General features: G+C 39.6%; 10 protein-coding genes across 10 annotated transcripts; all 10 read right to left on the minus strand.

Moving 5' to 3' along the window:
• Positions 1-193: 193 nt before the first annotated feature.
• Positions 194-508, minus strand: LSM04_005275 (uncharacterized protein; the record flags this gene model as incomplete). Its single annotated transcript, XM_067337267.1, has 1 exon — positions 194-508. The coding sequence occupies one exon, from the start codon at positions 506-508 to the stop codon at positions 194-196; it is 315 nt and encodes a 104-aa protein (XP_067194747.1).
• A 65-nt stretch (positions 509-573) lies between these two features.
• Positions 574-2064, minus strand: LSM04_007712 (Chaperone DnaJ; the record flags this gene model as incomplete). The annotated part of the gene is made up of 1 exon (XM_067337278.1): positions 574-2064. The coding sequence occupies one exon, from the start codon at positions 2062-2064 to the stop codon at positions 574-576; it is 1491 nt and encodes a 496-aa protein (XP_067194794.1).
• A 439-nt stretch (positions 2065-2503) lies between these two features.
• On the minus strand, positions 2504-3211 carry LSM04_009236 (RWD domain; the record flags this gene model as incomplete). The annotated part of the gene is made up of 1 exon (XM_067337289.1): positions 2504-3211. The coding sequence occupies one exon, from the start codon at positions 3209-3211 to the stop codon at positions 2504-2506; it is 708 nt and encodes a 235-aa protein (XP_067194812.1).
• A 680-nt stretch (positions 3212-3891) lies between these two features.
• Positions 3892-4326, minus strand: LSM04_000766 (uncharacterized protein; the record flags this gene model as incomplete). Its single annotated transcript, XM_067337300.1, has 1 exon — positions 3892-4326. One exon carries the CDS (start codon positions 4324-4326, stop codon positions 3892-3894), a length of 435 nt encoding a protein of 144 aa, XP_067194684.1.
• A 553-nt stretch (positions 4327-4879) lies between these two features.
• On the minus strand, positions 4880-7300 carry LSM04_003666 (MORN motif; the record flags this gene model as incomplete). The annotated part of the gene is made up of 1 exon (XM_067337312.1): positions 4880-7300. The coding sequence occupies one exon, from the start codon at positions 7298-7300 to the stop codon at positions 4880-4882; it is 2421 nt and encodes an 806-aa protein (XP_067194721.1).
• Positions 7301-7655: 355 nt separating this feature from the next.
• LSM04_001988 (uncharacterized protein) lies at positions 7656-8951 on the minus strand (the record flags this gene model as incomplete). The annotated part of the gene is made up of 1 exon (XM_067337323.1): positions 7656-8951. One exon carries the CDS (start codon positions 8949-8951, stop codon positions 7656-7658), a length of 1296 nt encoding a protein of 431 aa, XP_067194699.1.
• A 271-nt stretch (positions 8952-9222) lies between these two features.
• On the minus strand, positions 9223-10521 carry LSM04_007501 (uncharacterized protein; the record flags this gene model as incomplete). Its single annotated transcript, XM_067337335.1, has 1 exon — positions 9223-10521. The coding sequence occupies one exon, from the start codon at positions 10519-10521 to the stop codon at positions 9223-9225; it is 1299 nt and encodes a 432-aa protein (XP_067194788.1).
• A 501-nt stretch (positions 10522-11022) lies between these two features.
• On the minus strand, positions 11023-11253 carry LSM04_002047 (uncharacterized protein; the record flags this gene model as incomplete). Its single annotated transcript, XM_067337349.1, has 1 exon — positions 11023-11253. The coding sequence occupies one exon, from the start codon at positions 11251-11253 to the stop codon at positions 11023-11025; it is 231 nt and encodes a 76-aa protein (XP_067194700.1).
• Positions 11254-11701: 448 nt separating this feature from the next.
• On the minus strand, positions 11702-11947 carry LSM04_000180 (RNA polymerase archaeal subunit P/eukaryotic subunit RPABC4; the record flags this gene model as incomplete). Its single annotated transcript, XM_067337360.1, has 1 exon — positions 11702-11947. One exon carries the CDS (start codon positions 11945-11947, stop codon positions 11702-11704), a length of 246 nt encoding a protein of 81 aa, XP_067194674.1.
• A 439-nt stretch (positions 11948-12386) lies between these two features.
• On the minus strand, positions 12387-14063 carry LSM04_006865 (Pentatricopeptide repeat; the record flags this gene model as incomplete). Its single annotated transcript, XM_067337373.1, has 1 exon — positions 12387-14063. One exon carries the CDS (start codon positions 14061-14063, stop codon positions 12387-12389), a length of 1677 nt encoding a protein of 558 aa, XP_067194773.1.
• Positions 14064-14212: the final 149 nt, after the last annotated feature.

Below are 14212 nucleotides of genomic sequence, written 5' to 3' on the forward strand. Positions count from 1 at the left end.
ACGGAAAACAGTAGGTGCAGGTAATTTCAAGGAGTCGAAGAGAGAAAGCACATACATTACCACAATAATCACACACAAACACAGACACAGAGAGAGAGAGATACCAGCACCACGACAACAAAAACAGAAAAGACATACACAAATACACATGGGGTACAGAACCACGCATGTTAGGCGTATCGTCCGGTGGGCTCTACAACTGCCCCTGGTGCCCATCACAGGCCACACCGTTACCCTCCCGCACACCGCAGTCCAGCGAGGTGTGAGAGTTGTTGGGTGCATCACCCCCCTCACGCAATGAATGACCACGTGTGTGGTCCTCACACCGCAGACTCGGTGCCACACCGTCAGCGCAGTTCCCGGCAGCAACAACACTGCCACAACTGCCCTCGCGACTCTGTAGCTCCTGCTGCTGCTCGTTCAACTCAGCTTCGTAACGGCGAAGTTCTTCAGCGGGTACCAATGCAAAGACTCCACCGACCATAGACACAACACTTACGACAATCATCACATTCACCTTTTTTCCTTTTCGTGGCTTCTCTCACTAACTCATATCAAAAATTTTTTTGTCATTTATGTATTTTTTATCCACTGAATAAAACGTTGTTTTAAGGCTGAAGGATTTTGATCAGCATCATGATTCTCATTTTGTACATCCAATCCTACGAATTGTTCAAGTGCATTTCGTTGCATACCTGTTAATTCATCTCGTTTAGGTATTACAACCAAGAGATGAATGTAGAGGTGTCCACATAGGGGTTGAGTTTTTTGCTTTTTCTGTGGTTCATATGGTGAAGTAGCATCATCTTTTCCTGATTCTTCACTTTCTATATTGACGCTACTATTATCAAGCTGAACACCATATCCATTCATAGCTATTTTCTGTCCATTTCGTACGCAAGGAGGAACCCGCAAAGGCTGCAAACCACGTAAAGTTGGCACTGAAACCACACCACCGAGTAGAGCTGTAGAGAGTGGAATAGGTAGTACCATGTGAAGATCAAGTCCGTCACGATGAAAGAGACGATGTTCCTGCACTAAAAGTGTTACGATTAAATCTCCAGCTGTTCCTCCACGTACCCCATCATTTCCTTTACCACGAAGTCGTCTTACAGTTATTGTGCTTGTTCCAGGACGAACATCAATAGGAACATGCACGGTTTGTCCAGTAAGAACTCCTGTACCTCTGCATGTACTGCACTTTGGTGGTGGTGCATGACCATCGCCACCACAGTACCTACATTGTCGCTCAATGTGATATGTAGCGCTTGGAAGATGTGTAGAGCCACGACCGCGACATTGTGGACATTTACGTGGATTCTTTAACATTTGTCTACCCTCACCGTTACAACGTGAGCAAGTTACATTCTTTTCATATATAGCCGTTTTTGTGCAGCCAAGTATACTCTCATCAAAAGAGACTCGAAGCATAAAGTTGATGCTTGTACCGTTCACTGCAGTACGCTCCTCACGGGGATTGTACGGCCGGGCATCTGCAGGATTCTCAGATATTCCTGTAGCAGATCGGAAGGATCCTGAAAAGTCTCCAAAAGATCGCTGAGCATCAGAGTTCGAAGAAGAAGAAGGGTCGGAAGATGCTGAAAGAACATGATCCACAAAATGGAATGATCGATGCTCTGGGTTAAAATTAGCTGATACCTGACCACCATCAACAAGAACATGTAGTGAGGCATCAGGTGAGACATAGTGATGTCCTGCGTATTGTGCCCGGAATCTTTCGTCAGAAAGAAGTGTATAAGCTTTTTTTAGTTCTGCGAGTTTTTCTGCATCTTTTGTATTATGTTGTGGATCTTTCAGTTTCATTGCTTCCCTAATAAATCCTTGCCGCAATTCTTCACGCGTTCGGCGAATACGGTGTGCCTCACTGTCCTTCTCAAACCCAAGTAGTGCAAAGAGAGATTTCACCTCACAATCGTTACCCCGTTGAATAACATTGTAGTGACGTCGTCCTATAGACAGCGTGCAATTATTATGTAGTAACCAAAATGATGATGAAAGGCTACCTATATGCGATGACACAGCCCCAGAAGGGGAGGGTCGCATTCAATTATTCCTCTCTTTCTCAAGTAAAAGTAGAAACAGATAGGCAGACAGAGAGGGGAAGAGAGAGAACAAATAAAATAAAAAAGTAAAATAAAAAAACAAAAAAACGAGAATTCAAGAATTTAGTAAATATTCATACATGAAATAAATATGAGAGATGAAAATATAACCATAGTCCAAATCACAATAACTGGAATTCTTTTAAGCGTAGCCTTTTCTTTCTCTTCTTTTTTTTCTCATCGGATTCACCTTACAAATATCCACACGCTACACCACTGCACCTCATGCAATAAAAGGTAGTCCTGTATTCTTTTCTTTTTCTTGTTTTTCGTACCTTTGATTCCTCTCTCTCTCTTTCTCTCATTTTTTTTCCTTGCGTGTATATATACATGTGTATATTTGTGTCTTCAATACTTCCCTTTTGTGCTTGAGGTGTTTCTTACTCCTCTTCTTCAGGTTCATCTAGATCGTACTCTTCTCCCTCATCATCATCTCCAAGTGAAATGGCGTCAAAGTCAACATCTTGCTCATTATCGTCACCGCCAGCAAATAGATCCCAGTCTGTGCTCTTAAGTGCACTATCCCACAACTGTCGTCCTGTGAGTTTATTAGAAACCTTCTTATCAACGGATTCCCGTAACTGAAGTTTTTCCGCTTTGTGTTTTTTACTCCATTCCTCAAATAACTCCCGTGTGACAGCGGTTCCAACACGTACAGTAGGGTCAGGGACAGAATTGGCAGCTGAGGCATTTGCAGCAGCATTAGCTAACGCCTCTCCACGACGGTGTAAATCCGCCTTTTCTTCATTTTCGGCATACTCAGTAAGATACTCTTGCGCCTTCTGTAAAACCGATATAACACTATGTAATCCGATTTGTTCCTCACATAGTTCAATAATTTCCTTTGATAGGGCCGTTAACTGCATTCGACGATGTTTAGCGATGTGTTCCAGTCGAACAGTGGGTGCTGCTGTTTCTGGGTAATCTTCAGTCTCATATACAATAGTCACACGAAGCTCCGGTGGGTCATCTGCAGTAGCGGCGAGAACCACAGAGTACGTTGGTGGGTCCATACTGTTTAACTCATAGGTATCATACATTCCCTCCACCATATCCATTTCCATCAACTGCATCTCTGTAGCTGGCATTTCTTTCCTTCTGCTTGTTCTTTTTTAGTCGTGTATTTAACTTTTTTTTTCTTCTTTCGTTTGCTTCCTTCCAAGCGATGCTGTCTCCCTCTTGCTATGTTTTTTTGTATATATATATATATATATACCCTTCTTTTTTTCTTTCTTCTCTCTTTACTTTGACTACTTTTCGCGTTTCTCTTCCTGGGTGGTGGTGATGCAGAGAAGGTAATGCACGTGAGAAGACTGGGTGTTGCTTTCTCTCTGTACTTCCCTTCTATCTCGTACACCCTATTTTCCTCGTATGTCTGAACAGAGACAGACACACACCAGGCACGTTACACAAGGAGGAAAAAAAAATATTCCTAGCAAAGTTTAAAAGAAAAGGAGAAAAAAAAGAAATAATAAAACATTAAACAGGGCAATAAGAGTAAAAGAACTCAAACACACACACGCACACACACAAATAAAAGGTATTTTAAAATAAGACACACAGACTGGTGCGAACAAGACACATACACACACACATCAACAACAAAACTCGCAGAAACAGGGAAAAACAAACAAAACAAAACGAAAAGATGTATTTCTCCCCCAAACCAAATCACCTTCCACCTGACTTCAAATGATCATTGCAACCGATCCCTCTGTGAGATCCCTTCAAACCCTTCCCAATTCCTTCTTTCCTTTCTTTTCCTTTCTTACTTCATTCTTGCACGTCCCGTCAACCACGCCTCATCCCACTTATCGCGTTCATCCAAGTAGTGCTGAAAACTTCCTTTTGTCGACGTAATTTCATACTTCAACTTTGGGTTACCTGCTGGAATCCACAGCATCATGTTTGTTTCCTCATTGCGAGCATACACCTTCATTCCACCTTTTATACTCGTTTCCTCCGTGTGTGCATCCATAACAGTTCCAATAAGCCGAACAGGACGTGGATTGTAGTCAAAATTACATGTGATGGGGGCACCCAGTACTTGTTCTTTTGTGTGTTTCCACGGCTTCATGCGGCCTTGTTTAATGGATTCCATCGCAAGTGCACGTTGAATGCGGGAAATGGGCAATCGTGAGAAGAAGGCATTTGCCCGTGAAACAAAAAAGTGGGCGTTTGTACGTTCACGTGAGTAACCCATTTTTCTTTCTTTGTTTATTTGCTTTATTTGTTTTCCTGCAGCCCACCCCGTGACTGTTTTACTTCTTTATGCCTGTGTTCCTGCTGCTGTTGGGGGAAAGAAAGGTATCAAGACCCGCGCACCTAACTGAAATGAAATAAATGAAGAAGAAAAAAAAGGAATGTTTAGATAGAGAAAGGAAAGTAAAAAAAAGTTTATGGAAGAATACCGAGCCATATATATATAGAAAGAAAGAAATAGAGTTTATGTATGAGAAGTATGTGTGTGCTGCAAATGGGAAGAAAAAATGGTTTATTTTTTTCTTTTTCGGTTGAGGTGATAATAACAAGCAACTTACTCTTTTTTGTAAGAGGTTTATATTATTGTATTATATAAAGAAATATACAGAGTGATTCATTTTTCTTTTCAAAACTCAGAACCGTTAAGCACAGTCAATGCAAAAACAAATAATTGAAAAAGAAAGAAAGAAGCACAAAAAGTAAAAATAAAAATAAAAAAACATTTCTAATAATCTAACGTAAGAAAAAAAAACTACAAAAACAAAATATTTGTATTACAACTGAAAAAGTCGTGATGCTGTATAACGACCTGAAAGACGTTTATCATGATCAAACTCTCCCTCCCACACATCACCGTTCGCAAATGTTAGCTTTCCCTTCCCATGTGCAGTGCCGTACTCCCATAATCCCTCATATGTGTAGGCATCCTGCTGCACATACTCGCCCTCGCCATGAAAGAGTCCCTTATAAAGCTGACCAATATACACATTGCCATTGGCAAAACGATATGTACCGTGTCCCTGCAGAAAACCATGGTAAAACTCGCCAACGTACTCATGCGCTGTGGCCGCAAAACGGTAAGAACCCGTTCCATGTGGACGGTAATTTTCAACTTGACCAATAAAGACATCACCGTTTGAAAATTGAATACGACATCTACCGGTTCCGCTACTGTGGTTATTATTATGGTGACTATTATTTCCATGAGCATCGTTTTCTTTCTTATTACCATTGGTGATATGGTTGTTCTTATTATGACGTGATATCTGAGTTTTTTTCTTTTCGCCTTGACCATCCACTATCCATTCCACATGATCACCAGAGGAAAGCGTAATTGCACCAGAGTCAATCACTGTACCATTCTTTCTCACTTTTCCCGCAAAAACGCTATTACAATCCAACTCAACAATTGTATTTCCTTCTATAGCATTATCCACAAACTCTGCCGTGCCTTTTAATCGACGCGATTGAAATGTTGCACGACCATTAAGTTTATCATCACGCCAAACACCCTCTACAGCAACATGTGGAAGAGAGAGAACACCATTACCATTTCTCTTATCATTTTTCCATTCACCGTCGAAAAATGTTTTCTGGGCGGCATCATAGAAAAACTTTCCACGTCCATGTCGTTGTAGGAGAAACTCCGGTACATCACGTCCTCCTCCTGTTACATCTCCAATGTACATTAGGGAAGGAGAAAAAGCGATACGAGTGGATTGTTTAGATTTTTCACTATCCAGTTGTTTTTGTTTTTGTGGTTGGCTAGTTGATCTAGTAGTTTGGTTTTTCTGCTGACCATCATTTTTATTATTATTACCATCTTCATCATCATCACTGTCTTCTATGAGACGAAGATCAATACGTCGCTCTTTCACTGGTTCACTTTTTTTAGAAATAGTACCTAAAAGAGAATTCGTTATAGCCTTTTCAAATGACAGTACTCGTTGTTCTTCTTCTTCCACCTTCTCTGTAAGTCGTCGTTGCTTCTCTGAGAAACTGTTTAGTTGTGCAATGAGTTCTTGTTGCATCGCCTGCTCTTCTGCTTTAGTGAGAAGTTCATTCTGTCGCTCAATAGCTCGTTTTTGCAGTTCCACACGTCTTTCCTCAAGTCTTCGTCTCTCTATTGCTAATCTCGTCCGTTCTTCTTCCTCCTTTTGCTGTGCTTCCTGCAGACGACGGGCACGTTGAATTGCAATACGTTCATTTTGTAATATCGCCTCCTTCTCTCGTAATAATTCCTCATTTGCTTTGAGGAATAGAGCTCGTTTCTCATCATATAATACATCGCCCTCTAATGGATTTGACTCTTGTCGATGTTGTTGTTTTTGTTGTTGATCCTGGGAGAGGTTTGAAAGAGATCTTTCTGTAGATACCGCATGAGTTTCCTTCACATCATATGGCGTACGTGTATCTACACCATGAATAGAAGAAGAAGAAGACGTTTCTAAACTTTGTCGTTTCGTATAAAATGGAGGACGTTCGTTACCTATATAACTTCCAACGGCTCCTCTTGTGACTGTGAATGAAGATGATCGTTGTGTGGTGGGAGAGGTAGGACGTTGTTGAGATCCACTTTGTCGTCGTTGATCGCGTCTTGCACGCCAGAGCGCGAGTCTATCACGAACATGCATGTTGTCACCCATTTCATCACTATTCTTATCTCCGCTATTATTATTATTATTATTATTATTATTATTATTATTATTATTAATGGAATATGTCTTCACACCATCATTTGTTTCGGTCTGATTCTTCTCTAATGCCTCCTTCACAGCCTTGGCAATACTTTTCTGCATAACCGTACGACGTTCTCTTCTTTCCATATTACTTCCCCCCCCCTCCACTGCAGATAAAGATGTACTGCGCTTATGTCTAGATGCTGCAGACTTCACAGATCCAATAGCCTGCATAGTTGTTGTTGTTTCTTCCTTTCTTCTTCCCTTTTCTTTTTCGTTATTATTTTTATTTTCTGTGGCGTTAATATCTGGCAGCACCCAGAGAGATGTGCCGCTCTTATCATTGTGGAAATACACCGTGTTATTGTGGGCCTGTGAAATACAGTAACACCAGACATATTGCGATGGTGGATTTGGCAGTAAATTCTCCGGGGCGTACAAATCACGTGAATTGCGGGCAAAATGACGATATCGTGTATTTCCAACAATAATTACTTCTGGCACAGTTAATGTCATTTTATCTATTATTGTTTATTTGATTTATTTATTTATTTTTTTTTTTTTTGATAACACGCCAATCTACACTTGATATGGAATACACAAATAAAAAAGACAAAAAAAAGAAAAATAGAGTTGTAGTTTACATTACATTTCAAAAAGGCAGTTACAAAAAGGAGAAAAAAAAAGATATGGGCACATAGCAGTAACAAAACAATAATATCGATAATGATAATAACAGCAACACGCATGCAAAGAAAAAAAAAAGAAATGTGTACGAGTTAAAATATGGTAACGAAACGCTGTTTCACAGAAAGAAGACAGATATTCTCTCTTCATTCAATCTAAAAAAAAAAAATGGCTAAACGTCCATTTACGCAGGACCGTGACGTTTAGAGGACCAGCGCACCACCTTTGTACCTAACAGTTTACGGTATGTACTGGGAAAGTCCGGTGCCCCAGACTTAATATCCATTTTTGCAAACATACCAGAAAACTTACGTACAAACCTTTCACGTTCCTGTACCCTCGCCGCCTCTGGTTGCTCCATTTTAAACTTTGCCAAGCGTTCATAATACACCGCCTGTTGTGAGAGTTGTTTCTTTTCATTTTCCTGCAGAGGACGTGTGTAGGAGAGACCTAAATCACGTGCCACTTCTGAACGTGAACGTCCAGTTTCAACACATCCATTTAATCCACGTGGGTCAAGTACATCGGCAAGGTTTGTGGAAATTGCTAATCCTGCATTCCAATCATACTTCCAATATGCTCCTTGTCGGTATGTGACCAAATTAGAAGGTTGAAGAATATCTTGAACGTCATGATCACGAATAATTTCCCAGTACTTTTTAAAATCTATCTTGCGTAGTTTTCGTAGTGCATGATTAAGTTTTCTTTCTGTGTTTGCTAAAACTGTTTTAATAATATTATTGTGAGGATTAGTTAGTAAATGATTTCGTAATACACGGCACTTAAGGGCCCGTTTAACGGCTAAAACGGCTGGACTTGTTGTATCAAAATCATGTTCTGCATACCGTTCCATATACATAGACTCCTGTGCAAACTGTTTTTCTTGAATCGTCATCATACTTTTTGAAAGGGCCTTCTTCACATCATCACTATATCCATCCAACATCTCTTCTGGAATACTGAATCGATTCTCATAGGCATGACGTCGTGTTGGATACTTTTTATACCAAAATGGAAATCCCTTTGGTTGTCCCTCTAACTGCCGCAGTGCTCCGGCAAGAAGTGGGTGTGCCTCCTCAAACTTCATCTGCCGAGTTTCTGGTATATTCACACCGTACAACATCTGCTCCTGCCGCTTCTTCTGCACAGGGGTGAGGTCTGAGTAAATGGCACCGTAGAGATTCTTTAACGCCCGTCTGCGGGGCATTTGTGGTGTTGGCGGTTCGGGATTCATACGCCACGGGTACCAGAGCCAAATGGCGGGATGTTCCATCGCGGCAATGGCGTCCTTAAGGGCACTGTGGGTGCGGCGGCGTATTTTTCCACGGCCTTTTACGACATCGCCGTCTGCTGTGGCGAGGGTGAGTTTCTCGGCGCGTTTGAAATTGCTGGTTTTTGAAAAACTTGTTTTGAGATCGGGGGCTTTACTGGGGCGGTTGGGGTTATACCGCCGTAGCAGTAGACCACTTCGGAGGAACATTTCCTATATTTAGATAAAGTGAAGATAGTAAAGGTGAGAGTGCGAGTGAGAAAGTAAGTGAGGGTGGACCAGGGTCCTACTCTAATCCACTACTATTACTACTACTATACTACTACTACTATATATATATATATATATATATATATATAACCAATAAAAAACAGAAAATGCATCGATAAAAGAATACAAGCAACCAGAAAAATGCATTTCAAACATATACGTAAAGATCTATACGAATATATTATAAATCAATTAGGCGTTAGCGTAACGACTATACGTTTTTTGTTTTTTTTTTGCGTAACTCTGTTGAACTTACATCGACACGAAATTCTCCTTCTGAAATGGGAATAAACATAGACTGCAATTCTTCCGGAAGTTTAATAGAGCTTAAATCTTCCCATACACCACTTCCATTAGTAGATACGCGCCCACCTACCACGAAAAATCCTCCCTTAGCTCTAATGGATTCCATTGATTGTAACATTAGCTCATAAGAATTTTCATAATACTTCAAGTCAAGTATACGTTTTACAGTATCAATACCAACAACAAAACCGTGATTGGGAAAGAATTTAGCCTTTTCGGAAAAGAGACGAGCAGAAGTTACAGCCACGCGTTTACCACTATGTAGAAATTGATGTACTCGCTTCTCAATCTCCGCTTCTGATTGAATAACTCCCTTATCGGCATTATTAACCGTAATCTCATATGTCAGTTGAACTTTATCTTTGTTGGATTCATACAATATACAAGTTTCCTCTTTAGATGTCATATTCAGTATAGTCTGTACGGCTGCCCGTGCCAGTTCTGTGTGTCCCCAGTGCAATGGAGAAAATGAACCAGGAAACAAGAGTTTTTTTCGTTTTATATTTTTTTCTTTATTAACACAAGGCGTTTCTGATACATATGGCATCATATCCGCACGTACTTCACCATGGGCATTAAATACAATACATTGAACTTCCTGTTTTAATAGACACTGCACTGGAGATTTAGGAATATGGCAAGATTGCCTTGTTGGTTTCACGACTAAAGGTATATGAAAGGGAATATTAGCTGAATCTGCTAATACTTTGAGTACTAGAAATGATACCTGTTCATCCTGTTCTTTGCGTGTAAGATGTTGTGGGATCTCTAAAGCGTACTCCACCACGCGATCTCGATTCCATGCGGCTAAAAAGGCACAATCTTTTCCATGTCTACTACGCTCTGTTTGCACAGCAGAGGTAGAACCAATACCCACAATAGTTTCACTCTCATTATTATCATTATTACTAATAGTATTATTATCGGTATTACTATTTATATAGCGTTTGGCGTTATAATAGGCATGCTGAGCTAATTGTCGTGCTACAGCCGCCGTTACCATTTTCGCTGGATGATCATCTAACATTTCAGCTGCGGCGGTTAAAGCGTACGGCACACGGGCGTCAAGTAAAGTACATGAGCAGCCGGACACAGCAGTGAGATGCGAAATGGCAGAACTTCCGGCACCGGCAATATAAAGTACACAACGTACTGGTGAGGCGTGAATAGCTTTAATTAAACCTTGTAAAGATGAAGGTTTCATCATGTGTTTGGAGCGATCAATCTATATATATATATATATATATATATTCTTCGTATTTCTTTCTTTCTCTATTCTACACTGTGTCGCATAGTGAGAAAAAAAAAAAAAAACAAGATTGAATGTGCACGTGTGTGTGTGTTTAGTAATACCTTTAATCCCTCTGATGGAAATAGTAAAACTTCTTTTATTTTTTTTATTTAGTGTTTACTGCCGTAAAAGCATTACAAAACGGAAACAGTAAGAATGCAACCAAACTAGCAGAAACAGAGCCTCAGTAATAATTTTTTTTTCTTTTTACTCTCTTTTTCACTGCATAATTCTTTTTTTTTTTTCATTATAAATACCGGCTCAAGTTGTTCAATGTCAAGGACAACAAATGAAACACACACATACAAAAAAAAAAAAAAAAACGAAAAACACGATCTTCCTTCTTTCTTTCCTCTTATTCGTTTGTCTTCTACAGCAAAATGAATAAAAAAATAGTACAAAATAGCATCCATCTTAGTTTGTACTAAACTCAGAGGGAAACGCACGTTTTGTGTACATCACTTTCATGTCTACACCTGCCATTCGACACTGCGGGCATTGAAACGGTGTGCCTGTCGCATCAGGCCGTGGCAACATCACTGGTGAGAAACAATTCGCACAAACACACTGCGGAGAAGAGAGAAGTTTGCCTTTTTCTCCTAATGATTGTTGTTGTTGTTGTGTGGTTGGCGGCCGGCTAATCATCGCTTCTAATGATATATATATATATATATATATATATATATATATATATATAGAGAGAGAGAGAGAGAGAGAAATAGAAAGAGATATGGGGGTTCAACTATAAAGGAGGAAATGTGAGAAAAATATCTTCATTGGGGGTAATGATCAAAGTCTTTCTTTATTTCTTTCTTTTTCATAATGTTTATACAGACACACACACACGAAAAAAAAAAAAGAAAAAAACGACACCAAGAACTCATCATCTTTTCATTCTTCTTCTTGTCTTATTCCGACAAAAATGAAAAGTCAACAACACCAAGAGATCCCAAACATCTCTCATCTCAATCCACACCACTCCCTCCCTTTCTTTTTATCTTCTTCTTCTTCTTCCTTGTTTCATTTTCCTCTTGGGAGAAACCCCCTTCTCTCAACTGCTCCCTCTTTCTTTCATAGACTCTCTTTTACTCGTCTATATGGTATCATATGTTGTTGGTTGTGTACGCATTTTATAAAACACTGTGGAGGATCCAGTGCGATGTACACAGTGTGTACACATAAGTTGTGAGGATGGACCGAGAGCCACCACCCGCGTACAATTAGCGCATGTGTATAATGTCATTGTATCCTGCAGTGCCTTTGTCGCCTCACTAGCATCGTCCGGAACAGAGAGTTTAATATCCTCTTTGTGTTCCTCCTTCACTGGGTAGGAGAACATTAATAATAATAATAATAATAATAATAATAATAATAATAATAATAATAATATATATATATATATATATATATATATATATATATATATATATATATATATACTAGTAAAAGTAGAAAAGGGAGAGAGGGGTGTTCTTGTGGCACCTTGAAAAAAAAAAAACTCTAACTACAGAAAAAGAAAGAAAGAAGGAAAAGATGAATGTAGATAGATACAGGGATATAAATATATAAAGATACTAGGGTTTGCAGATAATACCGCGAGCCCCTCCCACGAAAAAGGAAAAAAAAGAAATATAATAATAAATAATACTATATATTACCCCAATAAAAATATTTGGAGCCATATTTCCGGAGATTCCATCTTCAGAAAATTATGGTATTAACTTCTTCTCCCGGTGACTTGGCAAAGTTTACTCCCCTGTTGAAGACCATATTTACTTTTACTTCTCATGTTGTTTCAGCTTCCCTTTCTGACCATCCTTCTTTTTCTTTTTATTTCTTTCGCTGCTAGGATCCATGTAGGATTCAAGCGCTGGCCATACTTCGACATTCTTTATTAACATCGTTTCATACAACTGACGTGCATAACTGTGTAATCGCTCTGTCAGTAATCCTTTTAAGAGTAAATTAAGTGTTTTGGAATCACCCTTTACACGACGTGTTTGCATATCTGCCAGTATCGCCGTTGTTCGCCCCCACAAACCCGATCTTTCACATGCAAGTAATAATAATGTATACGTTTCCGCATTTGGTTTCACCGCACAGCATCGTGTGGCATCAAAAGCCGAAAAACACGCCTGTGGCTGTTCCGATAACAGTAATACTTCCAGTGAGGCATTTAATAATTGTACATCTAGTGGTATATGTTCTAGACGTGCTAATAGGGCTAATGCCTCTTCTATTAATCCATTTTGACAGAGTCCTTTAAGTAGTGCGGTTGCCATTGGAGCATCTATCGAGATATGAAGATTCGCCACCGCATCTTTTAATCGCGCCATGGCAAAGGACATCGCATTATGAAGACTACAAATAGTGAAGAAAGCGGCATAGGTTGTACGTGTGGGGAGAACAACATACTTATCGGCATCTAATAAGAGGCGATTTGCCAAGTGAAAGACACTCGCATTAGGTGTTATTCCCGCCCCTAGTGTTGTCATCATACATTCTAACACCAACGGTGTGGGGGCCACATGTGTTTGTCGGGCATGAAAGTACAATTGCTTCATTGCGGGTAGAAATGGTAATTCGTCCACTGTTGATGAAATAGGAATATTATTATTATTATTATTATTATTATTATTATTATTATTATTATTATTATTTTTATTAAGCGAATCGGAAGAAGCTAATGAGACAGAACCACCTGATAACGACTGTAGTGATGGCGATAGTGCATTTCCAGCAATACGTTTCTCCAGACTACCATGTGCCCATATTGAAATAATGGCTTCCACATTATTGGAAGAAATGGTTAATTGTTGTGTATAGAAATCCGGTAATAAACGTTGCAACGTCTCTGCCTTCTGTAGTAGTGGCATTTGTGATGATAGAAACTCCCGCAACTGTCTTTCTTTTCGCATATTTAATTCCGCATGTGTATTTAACATATACCGTGGTTCTGCAGTACGTTGTCTACTTAATTCTCCTACCTGTTCACGATGGGCATAACGTTCCTTATGTGATGGGACGTATTCCTCCCCTACTGGTGCTGTAATACAATGAACGTGTTCACCATTTACATCCACGTATACTTCCGGTGTTGCTATTCCACCTGCGGGTGCATGTAAATAATCGGAACTTGCACGATATTGAGATTCGGCTTCTGCAATAGCGAGACGTGCCTCAGGTGTGATACCGTGATCGTAGAGACCACGTTCATCGTTTTTTACAGCAAAGCGATATGACCTTTCGCCATTACTACTCTTTGCCTTTGTATTGTTATTACTACTATTACTATTATTATTACTGTTGTTTATTCCTTGCTGTAAGGGATCCACGGGTTGTATGAGTACTCGGCGTCTCTGCATAAATAGGGCATAACGAATAGTGACACTAGACGTTACGACAGCCGTTGTGGTCTTCGCTAGAGTGGGATTTAACACACCCACACGACTCATCTCCCTAATGGCACTATAATAATAATAATAATAATAATAATAATAATAATAATAATAATAATATTAGAGAAACACAGCGAATGCCACCAAGGGAATAAATCAGCCTTTAAAATAAAAATGGGAAAAAGAAAAACAGAGACAAAAAATAC

The sequence above is a fragment of the Trypanosoma melophagium genome (assembly GCF_022059095.1).
Source record: "Trypanosoma melophagium isolate St. Kilda chromosome Unknown ctg10segment3, whole genome shotgun sequence".
Lineage (NCBI taxonomy): Eukaryota > Euglenozoa > Kinetoplastea > Trypanosomatida > Trypanosomatidae > Trypanosoma > Trypanosoma melophagium.